This window comes from Oncorhynchus masou, chromosome 8 (genome assembly GCF_036934945.1).
Source record: "Oncorhynchus masou masou isolate Uvic2021 chromosome 8, UVic_Omas_1.1, whole genome shotgun sequence".
Classification (NCBI taxonomy): domain Eukaryota; kingdom Metazoa; phylum Chordata; class Actinopteri; order Salmoniformes; family Salmonidae; genus Oncorhynchus; species Oncorhynchus masou.
In genome coordinates, this window is record NC_088219.1 from 35,889,590 (window position 1) to 35,904,723 (window position 15,134).

The window sequence follows — 15,134 nt, forward strand, 5'->3', positions numbered from 1 at the left end:
TCTAGAGGTAGTCAGGGACCCATTGTATCTGGGTATCATTAAAGTGTCAACAGATCTGGATTAAACCATTGAAATCATCACTATACCGGCCTCTAAAACCATTGTACCACCATTGACTCATGGCATCAAATATCTTAAAAAATAAATGAATTCATATTTGTTTAAAATAATATTTAAAAAAATGTTTGCATATAGGGGAGCACCAGGAAATCTGGTCACAATGCAGACACAGTTAGAGCACTGGGCCAGTAACTGAAAGGTCACTGATTCGAATCCCCAAGCTGACAAGGTGAAAAATCTGTCGATGTGCTCTTGAGCAACCCTAATTGCTCCTGTAAGTTGCTCTGGATAAGAGCATCTGCTAAATGACTCAAATGTCAATATTGATCAGATCACAAAACCCACATATTAGCGCAAGGTGTATATTTGACTTAAGTTAACTTTCCTCAGGTTACTCGGGTACCTTATTCCTTATATAGTGCTCTAATTTTGAAATTAAAGTGTTCTCATCAGACTGATCAACAGGCTGTATACAGCATCTCCCCAGGCAGACAGCGGGTCCTCCTGTTGAATGGATTGTCCTGCAGGCTGTCTGCCGAGACAAACACTTAGAGAAAGTGAACTTCCCATTTAGACATTTCCAAGTTAACTTTCCTGATGTTGTCCAACATATAATACACAACTTTAGAAGTCGAGTTTTCTGTATCATAAATACGTACATTTTGTGTGTGTCAACAGCATTCTTCAGCTGGTTCAAAACTTTGACAGAAGGAAGTCTGGCTACTGTTTGATGCAGTAAATAATGTGTATTCACACTACAGGCAAGGAGCTGAGGTCACAATTTAATTCAATACACCACAAATATGAACACCGTAAAGCTCTAGGCAACATCTTCTGATGCACGACAAAACCAAACATGGACACAGCTGTATATTCAGTACAGAGTCATGATAAAATAACATGACATAACTCGTTAAACTTTTCACGTTAATTTATGTAAACACACTCAATAAGAATAATGACTATGATTCATAAAACATTGTGTGAACTGGCAAATCACGGAGGACATAATGTTCTCAGTTCTTCAGGTATTTAAATGGTTTGATTACCTTCTAAATGAAAGAGTGACAATCATGCATCAATCGCACTATGCTACTTATCGTCATGAACTCAACACACACAGACAGCTGAACCAGTAGGCATAATAATGTGGTCAGTCAGTGTGTGTGTGTGTGTGTGTGTGTGTGGATGTGTGTGTGTGTGTGTGTGCGTGCGTGCGTGCGTGCGTGCGTGTGTGTGTGTGTGTGTGTGTGTGTGTGTGTGTGTGTGTGTGTGTGTGTGTGTACCCATGGTCTGCCAGACACACGCACGGTGTAGGGAAGGAGCAGGTGCAGCTACTGGATGCTCAGTCAGGTGTTCAAAGCAAATCACAGACACACACACACACACACACCTGGGCATTGGGTGACACTTGGCATGTCATACCTGGCTGTGAAAGATGTCTTCCACCAACACACAGAGGGGATAACAGTCCCTACCCTCACAGCTGTGGCAGAGACTTCCAGTGCCACTGTTTGTGTCAACCGAACATGTATATACAGCACATACATACTGTACATGACACATACACACATGAAAGCACAGACACATACTAAGTCACATACTACCATGTGTTTCTCCATTTTACCTCTGCACATTTAGGGTAAGCGTACCTATGAAGCCCACATACCCATTAAGCCCACTCAAAACTAAGATTTTCTCCTATTTAATGTTCCGACATAACTACAAGATGTTACAGGCATTCACAGCTTACATTTTTAAATACATTTTCTCATATTTTACTGTTAAATGAACCTTGCATTGTTATGCATAGACGCCATTTAAAAAAAAAATATGACATTTATCTTAGTTGGGTTTAAAAGATTAGGTAGCACAGAGATCACTCCCTCTATTCAGAATGTAAATGATAATAAATAAATCGACCACAAGTGGTGGACAAAAATGCAAACAAATGAGGGACAATAAGATGACTATTGGGTGACTACTCATTCACGTTTGGGTGGGGGCATTGTCATATTGTTGTCCTTCATTCATCCAGGTGATTCTGTTTTTTTGGGTCCACCACCTGTAAAAAATATTATACACAGCAGAGGGAGATTTCAAACTGTCTTCAGAGGGAGATTTCAAACTGTCTTCAGAGGGAGATTTCAAACTGTCTTCAGAGGGAGATTTCAAACTGTCTTCAGAGGGAGATTTCAAACTGTCTTCAGAGGGAGATTTCAAACTGTCTTCAGAGGGAGATTTCAAACTGTCTTCAGAGGGAGATTTCAAACTGTCTTCAGAGGGAGATTTCAAACTGTCTTCAGACAGGCTTAAGGAAGACAAGTTGAACTAATTAACAAGTTTAGCAGTACATTAAATGTTATTCAGCTTTCAGATAACCCGTTGACAATTGTGAGTTTTATGGTCTTTGAGCGTTGCTTCTTATACACAGAGGGGCCGGTGTGGGTGTAGGTTTGTGGTCCAACCAAGCAGTAACACACCTGATTCAACTAATTGTCTCTTGATTGAAGTCTGTGGTTAATTGATTACAGGTTGCAAAGAACAAAAGCATAAGTCCACCCCCCCCCCTGTTATAAATGCTACTTTCACAATGAATAGCAATGATTAATTTATTTTAATAACTTCAGGGGAGTTAAATATATTCAAATTTTACACATGAAATGTCAGTTTCTAAGTTTTGAACATTTGTAAATTAAAAAAATATATTCATATTTTAGAGGCGGGCTTATTTGGAACCCCCTGTACACTCGATACCCATTAAGCCCAGTCCAGACTTTTCACATATTTTATCAAATATTTGTATGCCTTATTAAATTCATAAAACCTCACATAAGAGATTTACCTTTCATTTTATCTCCACTTTTCTTACAAAAATGAGGGCAGTATATGTTAGAAATGTCTAAACTTAGATTTTTGTGGGTTTAATAAGTACACTTACCCACATTTTTCAGTGAACTATCAAAAAACTAAATGTGCAAAGGTAAAATCATGTGTGTGGGAGTTAATAATATAGTTTTTTACAACATAGACATATACTCACACATCTGTTTAATTGCTGTCGACTATCACTGACTCGGATCAGGCCCTTAATTGTTTTATTCCCCAGTTTAAATCTAATCCTTGAGAATTGACAGGGAAGAAATGTAGCTTTGGGCTTTGGACTGACTGATTCTAAGTCTGATTGGCAGAGTTTCAGACAGCTGAGAAATAGATGTCTATCTCTGGTTAGAAAAGCTAAATAGACATACTTCTTGAATTGTGTGTCGGAAACTGGTAGTAATCCAGCAACATTTCTGGAAAGTGGTCAAATCTTTGAAACAAAACGCCATCTCCTCGTTGCCTCAACAAGTTTTGACAGCCTCTGGTCCCATACTGGACAAAATTGAAATGTGTCGTACTTTTAATAACCGTTTTTGATTCAGCTGCCCACTTGTTTGAAAGGATAGTCTCTGAAAATGACTCTCCTTTAGGAGAGAGTCCTTTAGTCACCTCAGAACTGATTGTAGAGAACGATGCTCTAACAGACTCTCATACTTTATTTTCATTTCAACCATTTGATATCTACGATGTATTATTGTTTTTTAAATCCACAGGGGCACTTGACCCCTTTTTACTACAGCTCTCTGCCCCACTCGTTGTTGAACCTTTAACCTGTATTTTTAACTTGGCATTTGCTACTGATGTTCTCCCAAAAATGTGGAAAGTGGCACGTCCTCCCCCTACATAAAGGGGGAGATCCTTCTGACTTAGATAATTACCATCCAAATCTCCAAGTTTTCTTCCTCACCAAGGTACTAGAATCTCTTAACAACTCCCAGCTAAGAACTTTTTTTATTTTTATTTTTTAGTTCTAATTCTATTCTAAATATGCACCGGTCTGGTTTTAGATGTGGAACACAGCACTGTTTCAGCCACTATGCTTGTTTTAGATTTAGATTTGATTTAGATTTTATTAGGATCTCTTTTAGTCCTCAGTTGGACTAATCTTCCAAGAGTCCTTAAACATTAAAATACAATTTATAATACGATCACATTTTCACATGTAACACACTATTACAAACATACATAATATACCAACATATTGACCAGATAAATACTCTAACAGTCTAAAAAGATAGATTGATTCTTCATCGACCATAGTCCAGCACAACTTTCCTATGTGTTATATTTAAATGGTTTTAAAGTATTGTTGGAATCTATTTATTGAAAGGTTTCTGGTTTGCTCAGATGAATTATTCAATTTCTTTACTGCTCTAAATCGAAATGTTATTTTGCCCATTTCTCTTTTCTGTCTGGACAATCTATTCCTAGTATTTACTGAATGACTGTCTCTTACCAACTGAATACTGTTGTGAATAGAGTTTGGCCGTTTTAAATGGTGTATATTATGAAATAAAATAAGCATGTTTCTTTCAGTTATCTTGTTAATTGATGACCAACCAAGAACATTGCGCATGACTGCAACAGAAGAACCATATCTCCACTTTAAAACAATCCTTGCAGCGTTGTTCTGTGCAATCTGCAGCCTCCTAATGTCACTTGGTGTTGCATTTCCCCAGACCACAGAGCAGGAGTTCACCTGACTCTCAATTAATGCTTGTTTTAGATTATGTGTTAAATTGCCTAGATCATAAAAAACATTGTGCTCCCCTATTTGTAGACCTTTCCAAGGCATTCAACATCGTTGACCATTACCTACTCATTCAAAGACCATTCTTAAATGGTCCTGGACTAGGAGTCTTGCATCTGGCAGTCTGACAGACAAATCCACAGTGGAATTATGGTCCAGGGCTTTTTCATTCATGGTTAGGACTAGGCCCCTTAGTTCCCGTGATGTGAAATCTTAACGCTACAGCATACAATGACATTCTAGATGATTCTGTGCTTCCAAATTTGTGGCAACAGTTTGGGGAAGGCCCATTCCTGTTTTAGCATGACAATGCCCCCATGCACAAAGCGAGGTCCATACAGAAATGGTGATCGAGATCGGTGTGAAAAGAACTTGACTGGCATGCACAGAGCCCTGACCTCAACCCCATCGAACACCTTTGGGATGAATCGGAGCTCCGACTGCGAGCCAAGCCTAATTTCCCAACATCAGTGCCCGACCTCACTAATGCTCTTGTGGCTGAATGGAAGCAAGTCCCCACAGCAATGTTCCAACATCTAGTGGAAAGCCTTCCCAGAAGAGCGGAGGCTATTATAGCAGCAAAGGGGGGAACTACTCCATATTAATGCCCATGATATTGGAATGAGATGTTCGACGAGCAGGGGTCCACATACTTTTGGTCATGTAGTGTATCTGCCCTGCTCCGCACATTGTCGGCTTTGAGCAGCAATCCCTGACAACAAGTGCTGGGCCAGCACACATCACCTCGCAGAAATCCACACACACGCACACTTGCACAAATGAACCCACGCACACACACACACACAACACGCGCTTGCACGAAGAAACAAATCCACGCAGGCACACACCCTGCCTGACACTGTTCACACACACACACACACACATGCACGCGCACACACAATCATCAGTGTTTTCTTAGCGAGAGACCCGTGGCTGCTGTTGTTGCTGAGGGACGTGGCGGTCGGAGTGTTCCAAACACAGCCCTATGGTTCTGGAATGCAGGGGGGGGGGGGGTGAGGCAGGGGGTACACAGGGATGGTGTGGTGAATGATGGAAAGAATCCTTAATGTGTTCCCCACTTGGCCTGGTCAGGTATACTAGACAAGGATAATAGAACTGCAGGTCGTAGTCCACCAAAACCACGTCTGCCTACAGAAGCGCTCTCGATGCTAGTCCTGTTTAATACTTCTTGGTGAACTAGTTGGTACCGTACTAATGCACATAAACCTGCAGAAATGTTTCAGACACCAGTCCAGTTAGGCGTTTATTGAGCTACTAATCCATGTTGCGTCGGCCGCAAAAAAACAGGGCTGTCGGGGGTGTTTGGGGCTGATTGTGAGTCCATGGAGGTGAGCTCCAGAGTTGTCTGGCTGATAGGGGCGCTAGCTGGCAGCTCGGCCCCACAGCACTCCTCCTCAGTGGGCTGAAGAACCGTCGACACACTGGTCTCTGTCCGGCTGGCTCGGTACACACTCACCTGGAAACCGAGATAAAGGAGACAAAGTTTATACACACATTCATGCATATACAAAGTACACGGACTTGAAACACACACACACACACACACACACACACACACACACACACACACACACACACACACACACACACACACACACACACACACACACACACCTGAGTTTGTAGGTAGCTGGTGGACTTAAGTTCCAGTCCCTCGTAGGAGCCTGCAGGAACACACGGACACCAACAGAACACCTGCTGAAAGCCTGCTCTGAACCTAGAGAGGGATACATATACGTATAGAGACAGACAGAGGAACAAAGAGACAAATGGGACCAGCTCATAGCCACCCACCGAACGGTGTGTGGATGTCTGTGTATGTACGTAAGCCCACCTGTCGTTGAGACAGCAGTAGATGATAGGGTTGTACATGGTGGAGCTCATGGCCAACCACATGACAGCCAGGTAGACCTGCTGGATGTAGCGCCACTCAAACAGCTGCATGGGGTCAGGGTGGAACTGCTGGAGCAGGAAGTAGATGTGGTACGGCAGCCAGCACACCGCAAACGTACACACCACCACGATCATCATCTTCACTACCTGAGAGGGAGGTTAGAGAGTTGAAGGAAATTCAGGGATTTGCCTAAGAATATTCATTTAAGAGGTTCCTTGCTGTGTGCGTGTGGGCGTACGTCAATCGTCACGCATGGTCATCATCTTCACTACGCAGAGAGAGGGGAGGGGGATGGAGGGAGAGAGAGAAAGGGAGGGAGAAATAGAGAGAGAGAAAGGGAGGGAGAAATATATATATATATATATATAGAGAGAGAGAGAGAAAGAAATAAAGAAAAGGAGGGAGAAATAGAGAGAGAGAAAGTGAGGAAGAAATAGAGAGATAGAGAAAGGGAGGGAGAAATAGAGAGAGAGAGAGAGAGAAAGGGAGAGAGAAATAGAGAGAGCGAGAGAAAGGGGGGGATAAATAGAGAGAGAGAGGGGGAGAGAGAGAGAGAGAGAGAGAGAGAGAGAGAGAGAGAGAGAGAAAGGGAGTGGGAAATAGAGAGAAAGAGAGAGAGAGAGGGGGAGAGAGAGGGAGTGGGAAATAGAGAGAGAGGGAGTGGGAAATAGAGAGAGAGAAAGGGAGTGGGAAATAGAGAGAGAGAGAGAGAGAGAGAGGAAGGGAGGGAGAAATAGAGAGAGAGAGAGAGAGAGAGAGAGTGTGTGTGTGTGTGTGTGTGTGTGTGTGTGTGTGTGTGTGTGTGTGTGTGTGTGTGTGTGTGTGTGTGTGTGTGTGTGTGTGTGTGTGTGTGTGGTTGATTGTGTGTCTACCTTGCGTTTGGCGATGAGCTGTTCTCGGTAGCGGTGGGTGGAGTCTCCAGGGATTGTCCCCGCCCACAGGGACAAGCCCACCACCAGGTAGGCACATCCCATAATGCACAGCGGCAGGAAATAGCAAAGGATCACCACAGACAAATAGTACCTACACACATAGAGAGTCAGTTAGACACACACACAGATCTGTCAAAGTGCCCTTGAGCAAGGGCACTTAACCCTAGTTTTTCCAGTGTCGCCATTAATATTGGCAGATCCCTGGCTATGACCACAATCTCCGAGGGTGTCTCAGGGAGAGTGGAATATGCAAAAACTTTTCCAATTCACACATGCGTAAAAATGCACACTTATACAAATACAGGGACCCGCCAAATTATTACACACAAATGAGAAAGTCGGACAGGGATGTCAGTCAGATAGTAGTCTAGTGGAACAGAGTTCTGAATTGCTTCCTTATCTCTGCGTCCGCCTGTCCACACATACAAACACACACACACACTGTCTGCTGATTGATTATCGGTCTCGCTACAGGGAGTAGCAAGACTCACTGAAAGATGCATGAAATCAATTAACTGAGAGCAGGAGAGGAGAGGGGGAGGGAAGAGGAAGAGGAAGGAGGGAAGGTCACGAGGATTTATCATCTCATAGCCCCTAACTTTACCATCAGACTAACTACAGGGAGTCAGCTGCTTATGGAAATGACTTCAATTCCTTCAACACCTGAGACTAATGGAGATACTAAATAACACACAGACACACAGAGACACACACACACATATACTCATGAGAGAGGGAGAGGGAGAGGGAGAGATAGGGAGAGGGAGAGAGAGAGAGAGTGGAGAGGGAGAGCAGGTGGAGGGTGAGAAAAACAGCAAGTACAAGTGAGAGAGAGAGGCAGAAAAAGTGGGGACAGCGAGAGCGAGAACTGTGAAACTAGTGATGCCGGGATTCAATCCGATCGCGGGTTACAGGCATTGCGGCTTTTAAAGGCAATTTCCGATTGAGCCGATATAAGCAGCGTTTACTGGGATTTACCGCAACTTTTCCTTTAGAAGTGTAAATGCCTAGAACCCGTAATCGGATTGAATCCCGGCCCGAGACAACTAGGAAAAAAGCCAGGACCATGTGCATCCACATGCATGTGTGTGTGTGTGTGTTTATAAACTATAAAATCAATAACGTCAGGTAATTAGTAGAGTAAATTCTGTAATAAAGAATTTTTTAATAGCTAAAAAGACCACTTTGTGGTTCTTGGGCAATTGACAAATAAGGTTTTTCGAGTTAAAAAAATGTCAAGTTAATGAATTACCATGAACTAATGATACTTGAACTGATAATGAACTGATTAACATGAACTGGTAATACTGCCATCGTCATCGAGTCAGAGGCAATGGACATGTACATTCACTATATATACAAAAGTATGTGGACACACCTTCAAATTAGTGGATTCAGGTATTTCAGCCACACCTGTTGCTGACAGGTGTATAAAACCAAGCACGCAGCCATGCAATCTCCATAGACAAACATTAGAAGTAGAATGGCCTTACTGAAGAGCTCAGTGACTTTCAACGTCCAATACTTTCAACGTCCAACAAGTTAGTTCGTCAAATTTCTGCCCTGCTAGAGCTGCCCCGGTCAACTGTAAGTGCTGTTATTGTGAAGTGGAAACATCTAGGAGCAACTACGGCTCAGCCCCGAAGGGGTAGGCCACCCCAAGGAAAAGGGTGGCTATTTGTAGAATCTCAAATGACATAGAATGACACATATGTGTCTCAAATGACACATAGAATGTCAATGACACATAAGAAGATATTTACGAAGTTCCTAAGAGAACCACAAATTCCTAAGAACATTTTGAGGAATTGCGTTTACGAACTATCTTATGACCTTCTTATTTTTTTCCTTAAGAAACTTCTTACGTTTTTTTCGGTAGTAATGTTTTGTGAATCCGGACCCAGGTGACTACCCCATGAAGCTGGTTGAGAGAATGCCAAGAGTGTGCAAAGCTGTCATCAAGGCGAATGGTGGCTACTTTGAAGAATCTCAAATATATATTGATTTGTTTAATTAACACTTTTTTGGTTACTCCATGATTCCATGTGTTATTTCAAAGTTTTGATGTCTTCACTATTATTCTACAATGTAGAAAATAATTACATTTACATTTAAGTCATTTAGCAGACGCTCTTAATAAAGAAGAACTTGTGACCAGTTAGTGTATATATAAACTCAGCAAAAAAATAAATGTCCTCTCACTGTCAACTGCATTTATTTACAGCAAACATGTCTAAATATTTGTATGAACATTACAAGATTCAACAACTGAGACATAAACTAAAGTTCCACAGACATGTGACGAACAGAAATGTAATAATGTGTCCCTGAACAAAGGGGGGGGTCAAAATCAAAAGTTAGTCAGTATCTGGTGTGGCCACCAGCTGCATTAAGTACTGCTGTGCCTCTACTCCTCATGGACTACACCAGATTTTCCAGTTCTTGCTGTGAGATGTTAACCCACTCTTCCATCAAAGCGCCTGCAAGTTCCCGAACATTTCTGGCGGAATGGCCCGAGACCTCACCCTCCGATCCAACAGGTCCCAGACGTGCTCAATGGGATTGAGATCCGGGCTCTTCGCTGGCCATGGCAGAACACTGACATTCCTGTCTTGCAGGAAATCACCCACAGATCGAGCAGTATGGCTGGTGGCATTGTCATGCTGGAGGGTCATGTCAGGTTGAGCTTGCAGGAAGTGTACCACATGAGGGAGGAGGATGTCTTCCCTGTAATGCACAGCGTAGAGATTGCCTTCAATGACAACAAGCTCAGTCTGATGATGCTGTGACACATCGCCCCAGACCATGACGGACCCTCCACCTTCAAATCGATCCCGCTCCAGAGTACAGGCCTCGGTGTAACGCTCCTTCCTTCGACGATAAAAGCGGATACGACCATCACCCCTGGTGAGACAAAACCGCAACTCGTCAGTGAAGAGCACTTTTTTCCAGTCCTGTTTAGTCCAGCGACAGAGGGTTTGTGCCCATAGGCAACGTTGTTGCCGGTGATTTCTGGTGAGGACCTGCCTTACAATAGGCATACAAGCCCTCAGTCCTGCCTCTCTCAGCCACAGTCTGAGAGGACATTCTGAGCACTGATGGAGGGATTGTGCGTTCCTGGTGTAACTCGGACAGTTGTTGTTGCCATCCAGTACCTGCCCTGCAGGTGTGATGTTCGGATGTACCCATCCTGTGCAGGTGTTGTTACATGTGGTCTGCCACTGCAAGGACGATCAGCTGTCCGTCCTGTTTCCCTGTAGCGCTTTCTTAGGTGTCTCACAGTACGGACATCGCAATTTATTGCCCTGGCCACATTTGCAGTCCTCATGCCTCTTTACATCATGTCTAAGGCACGTTCACACAGATGAGCAGGGACCCTGGGCATCTTTCTTTTGGTATTTTTCAGTCAGTAGAAAGGTCTCTTTAGTGTCCTAAGTTTTCATAACTGTGATCTTAATTGCCTACCGTCTGTAAGCTGTTTGTGTCTTAACGACCGTTCCACAGATGCATGTTCATTAATTGTTTATGGTTCATTGAGCAAGCATGGGAAACAGAGTTTAAACCCTTTAAAATGAAGATCTGTGAAGTTATTTGGATTTTTATGAATTATTTTTGAAAGACAGGGTCCTGAAAAAGGGACGTTTCTTTTTTTGCTGAGTTTATATACATATTTATTTCTGTGTTTTTTTATGAATGACTGTCACGACTTCCGCCAAAGTCGGCTCCTCACTTTGTTCGGGCTTTCTAGCCATCGCCGCTCCATTTTTTATTTATCCATTTGTTTTGTCTTGTTCCCTGCCCACTTGGTTTTCATTCCCCAATCACACAACATGTATTTATTCCTCTGTTCCCCCTCATGTCTTTGTGTGAGATTGTTTGTGTGGTACGCGTTTTGTACGCACTGGGCTTGCGTGCGTTTTCTCTCGTATTATCTCCACGAAGCCTGTTTGTATACATTGGAACGTTGTGACTGTTTGTGCGAGTTTTACACTTTGCCTTGTTGGTTGGATGTTTTTGGACGCAGCTGTGTCCGTCTGTATAGTCTCTCCTGCCGAAATAAAGTGTGTACGCCTGTTCACAATTCTCTGCTCTCCAGCACCAGTACGCACATGCCTGACAGAATCTCACACCCACCATGGAGTCAGCAGGAGCAGGTACCCCGGTCAGAGGAGTCGAGGATCACATCCAGGAACACGCGGCTATGCTCATCATCTTGGTGCCATGATGGATTGCGTTGTCCAGACCATGGACCGCTGGGAGAGACAGGAAGTCTCTCCAGCGCCTTGACCAGCGCAACTGGGGGTTACCTCTACCCGGCCCATCCGGATCCAGTCCCAGTGGGATGCGTCTCTCCCTTCCCAGGGAGTATGATGGGACAGCAGCATGGTGCCAGGGGTTCCTATTACAACTGGACCTATACCTGGCCACCGTTCACCCAGCTCCTTTGGGAAGGTGAGAGAGTGTCCTCCCTCGTCTCATGCCTCTCGGGGAGAGCTCTGGAGTGGGCAAACGCCGTGTGGGGAGAAGGAGTCGCGGCGTTGGACCGCCGGAGCAGGATGGAACGACAGGGCCCTCATCAACCACTATCGATGCAGCCTGCGGGAGGACGTCCGATGGGAGTTGGCCTGCAGGGATGCCACCATCACCTTTGACCAACTGGTGGATCTGTCCATCCGGTTGGATAACCTGCTGGTCACGTGGACCTCGTGACGGTGGCTATGGAGACATATTTCTCAGAATCCCTGCGTCAGGGGTACATTCGGTACTCCACTTCACCCGCCTCCTCAAGTTTCTTTTTTGTGAAGAAGAAGGATGGAGGTCTGCGCCCATGCATTGATTATAGAGGTCTCAATCAAATCACTGTGAGGTACAGTTACCCGCTACCTCTTATCGCCATGGCGATTGAGTCAATGCACGGGGCGCGCTTCTTCACGAAACTGGATCTCAGGAGTGCGTACAACCTGGTGCGTATCCGGGAGGGAGACAAGTGGAAGACGACGTTTAGTACCACCTCAGGGCACTATGAGTACCTCATCATGCCGTACAGGTTGATGAATGCTGCCTCAGTCTTCCAATCCTTCGTAGACAAGATTTTCAGGGACCTGCACGGGCAGGGTGTAGTGGTGTATATCGATGACATAGACAACTTGGATGACTGTGAAAAGCACTTAATTTTTTTTTACTATTATCTAGCAGCTGATCCTACATGAACTGGCTAGGGATAGAGGCTATTGCATGCATTTTTCCATTTGTTTGTAGCCCCAAGCACAGAGGAGATAGGAACACTGAGGTTTCTGCCAAATTTTCACCCCTGAGCATAGCTTGCTAGAAAGCTATTTAGCAAACGAGCTACAAAAAATTATCCAATAAGCAAGCAGGCAGACCACTTTCCTGCAGTTAAATCACCAAATTGCTCTCCAGTTGCCTCATGGGTGGAATGTTATAAAGATTTTTCATAATTTTATAAATATATATATATATTTATTTTTTTTACCCCTTTTTCTCCCCAATTTCGTGGTATCCAATTGTTTTAGTAGCTACTACCTTGTCTCATCGCTACAACTCCCGTACGGGCTCGGGAGAGACGAAGGTTGAAAGTCATGCGTCCTCCGATACACAACCCAACCAAGCCGCACTGCTTCTTAACACAGCGCGCATCCAACCCGGAAGCCAGCCGCACCAATGTGTCGGAGGAAACACCGTGCACCTGGCAACCTTGGTTAGCGCACACTGCGCCCGGTCCTCCACAGGAGTCGCTGGTGCGCGGTGAGACAAGGACATCCCTACTGACCAAGCCCTCCCTAACCCGGATGACGCTAGGCCAATTGTGCTTCGCCCCACGGACCTCCCGGTCGCGGCCGGTTACGACAGAGCCTGGGCGCAAACCCAGAGTCTCTGATGGCACAGCTGGCGCTGCAGTACAGCGCCCTTAACCACTGCGCCACCCGGGAGGCCCATTTCATAAATAATTGTAAAAAATGTTTAAACAGCTATTGAAGTTGATGATGTGTCATCTAAATCCTCCTAAACTGCCTCTCCGTGAGTCTGTCACTGCAAGTTATCTTGTCTCCTCTTCTGTTTACCTGGTTATGCAAATTAATTGACATAAGGGTTTTCATAAATTCACTCTGGAGTGCCAGAGTGTGCTCACTCTGCACTCTGGGTGTTCGTAAAGTCAGAGCATTGTCAGATTGTCTTTTCGTAAATGCAGAGCGTTTCGCTCTCGGAACGTTCAGCTCTGGCCGAGGAGTAGGGTTGATCCAAGCGTTCTGGCCTTGCTAGCTACTTCCTGACACAAATGAGAGAACACCTCTCTCTGACCCTTTTACTCACACTAGCAAAGCTGGTTAGGCTGTTTTCATGTTATCTAGAGAGCTGGTGACTGTAACTGTGCTGCTGGCAACAACTTATCAACGTTTTGCAGACGTTTACTGACACCGGTCATATTCAATGGGCGTTGCTTGTTTGTAAATTAACCAGTTATTCTGATTTCTGGCACAGTTAGAAGAGAGTGCGCTGAAATTGGAGTAGATAGCCCGAGTGAATTTGGAGTAGATAGCCCGAGAGTGAATTTACAAACGCAAGCATAAAGTCTGGGTGGGCTAGTGACTGAAAACAGGCATAATTGAAACAAAAGTGGCTTTTAACTCTCCGTTCAAAGGTTGTCATGGAGTTTCTCGAAAAACATGCATATGCACCTTCATTTGTAATAACAAATACATGTTTCTATTATATACCATATGTGGTTGTAACATATGTAGTGCCCTGTGTTTTGGTTAATCATGTCACATAACCTGGATTTGAACCTATATTTCAAGCATTTTCATCAAACTGTCCCCTTTTCTTTATGTATCAGACGGTCCGGCAACATCCTCAGACAATTGCTTACATTTTTGGTCTAATTCTCATTTGGAAAAGGCTTAAAATAAAAGGTTAAACGCCAAGTCATGTGACATGATTAAACAAAGCCTTTGGCTGTGGGATCCGACTTTTTTTCTTCTTCCAAAGGTCCCAAAGCTGCTGTGCATATGAGGATCACGCTCTGCACGTGTGTTTCTTAATACCTGTACATCACACTCACATTTTGTTGGTCTCCTTCCCCTTCACATATCTCACTGTCAATCGTGAATGATAATTCTTCAAGTTTTACCCGGTGAAACGGGCCTTGCAGCATCAACCATTTGATCTCAATCAGTTTCAACAGGGATCTGCATATAAGATCGTGTTGAGTTATAGGGCTTACAGTGTTGTTTTCAATGATGTACAGTGAGAGAATTGTATAGCATAGGGTGTTAACAAACTGTAGCATAGCCCACCTGTGTCTTTTGCCACGTGGCACGCAGTTGAGTTTTGGCCATATGAGAGAAAAATGTGGTGGTGTTTTTGTCTTCCAGTAACGCTATGCTTCTATATTCTGTTCGGTAGAATAATATCATTATGTGATCGTGCAGACATTGATTCCACTTTGATCTGACCTTATTAAAACGAGAACCATTTGCCAGAGTAGCCTGTTCTCTACGATTATAGCAGAGTGTCCAAAGTACAGAATAAAGACATGCGCAGAAGCTTCGGGACCTTCAACGCTATGGAAAAA

At 43.9% G+C, this 15,134-nt stretch overlaps 1 protein-coding gene across 1 annotated transcript in view; it reads right to left on the reverse strand.

The window, feature by feature from the left end:
• Positions 1-5,957: 5,957 nt before the first annotated feature.
• The window catches only part of LOC135543938 (substance-P receptor-like), a 24,262-nt gene continuing 15,085 nt past the window's right edge, over positions 5,958-15,134 (reverse strand). The window contains exons 4-7 of the mRNA XM_064971260.1: positions 7,481-7,631; positions 6,549-6,754; positions 6,329-6,431; positions 5,958-6,170 (exon numbers count right to left, since the gene is read on the reverse strand). Coding sequence (XP_064827332.1) covers positions 5,958-6,170; positions 6,329-6,431; positions 6,549-6,754; positions 7,481-7,631 — 673 coding nt within the window. The remainder of the gene's footprint in view (positions 6,171-6,328; positions 6,432-6,548; positions 6,755-7,480; positions 7,632-15,134) is intronic.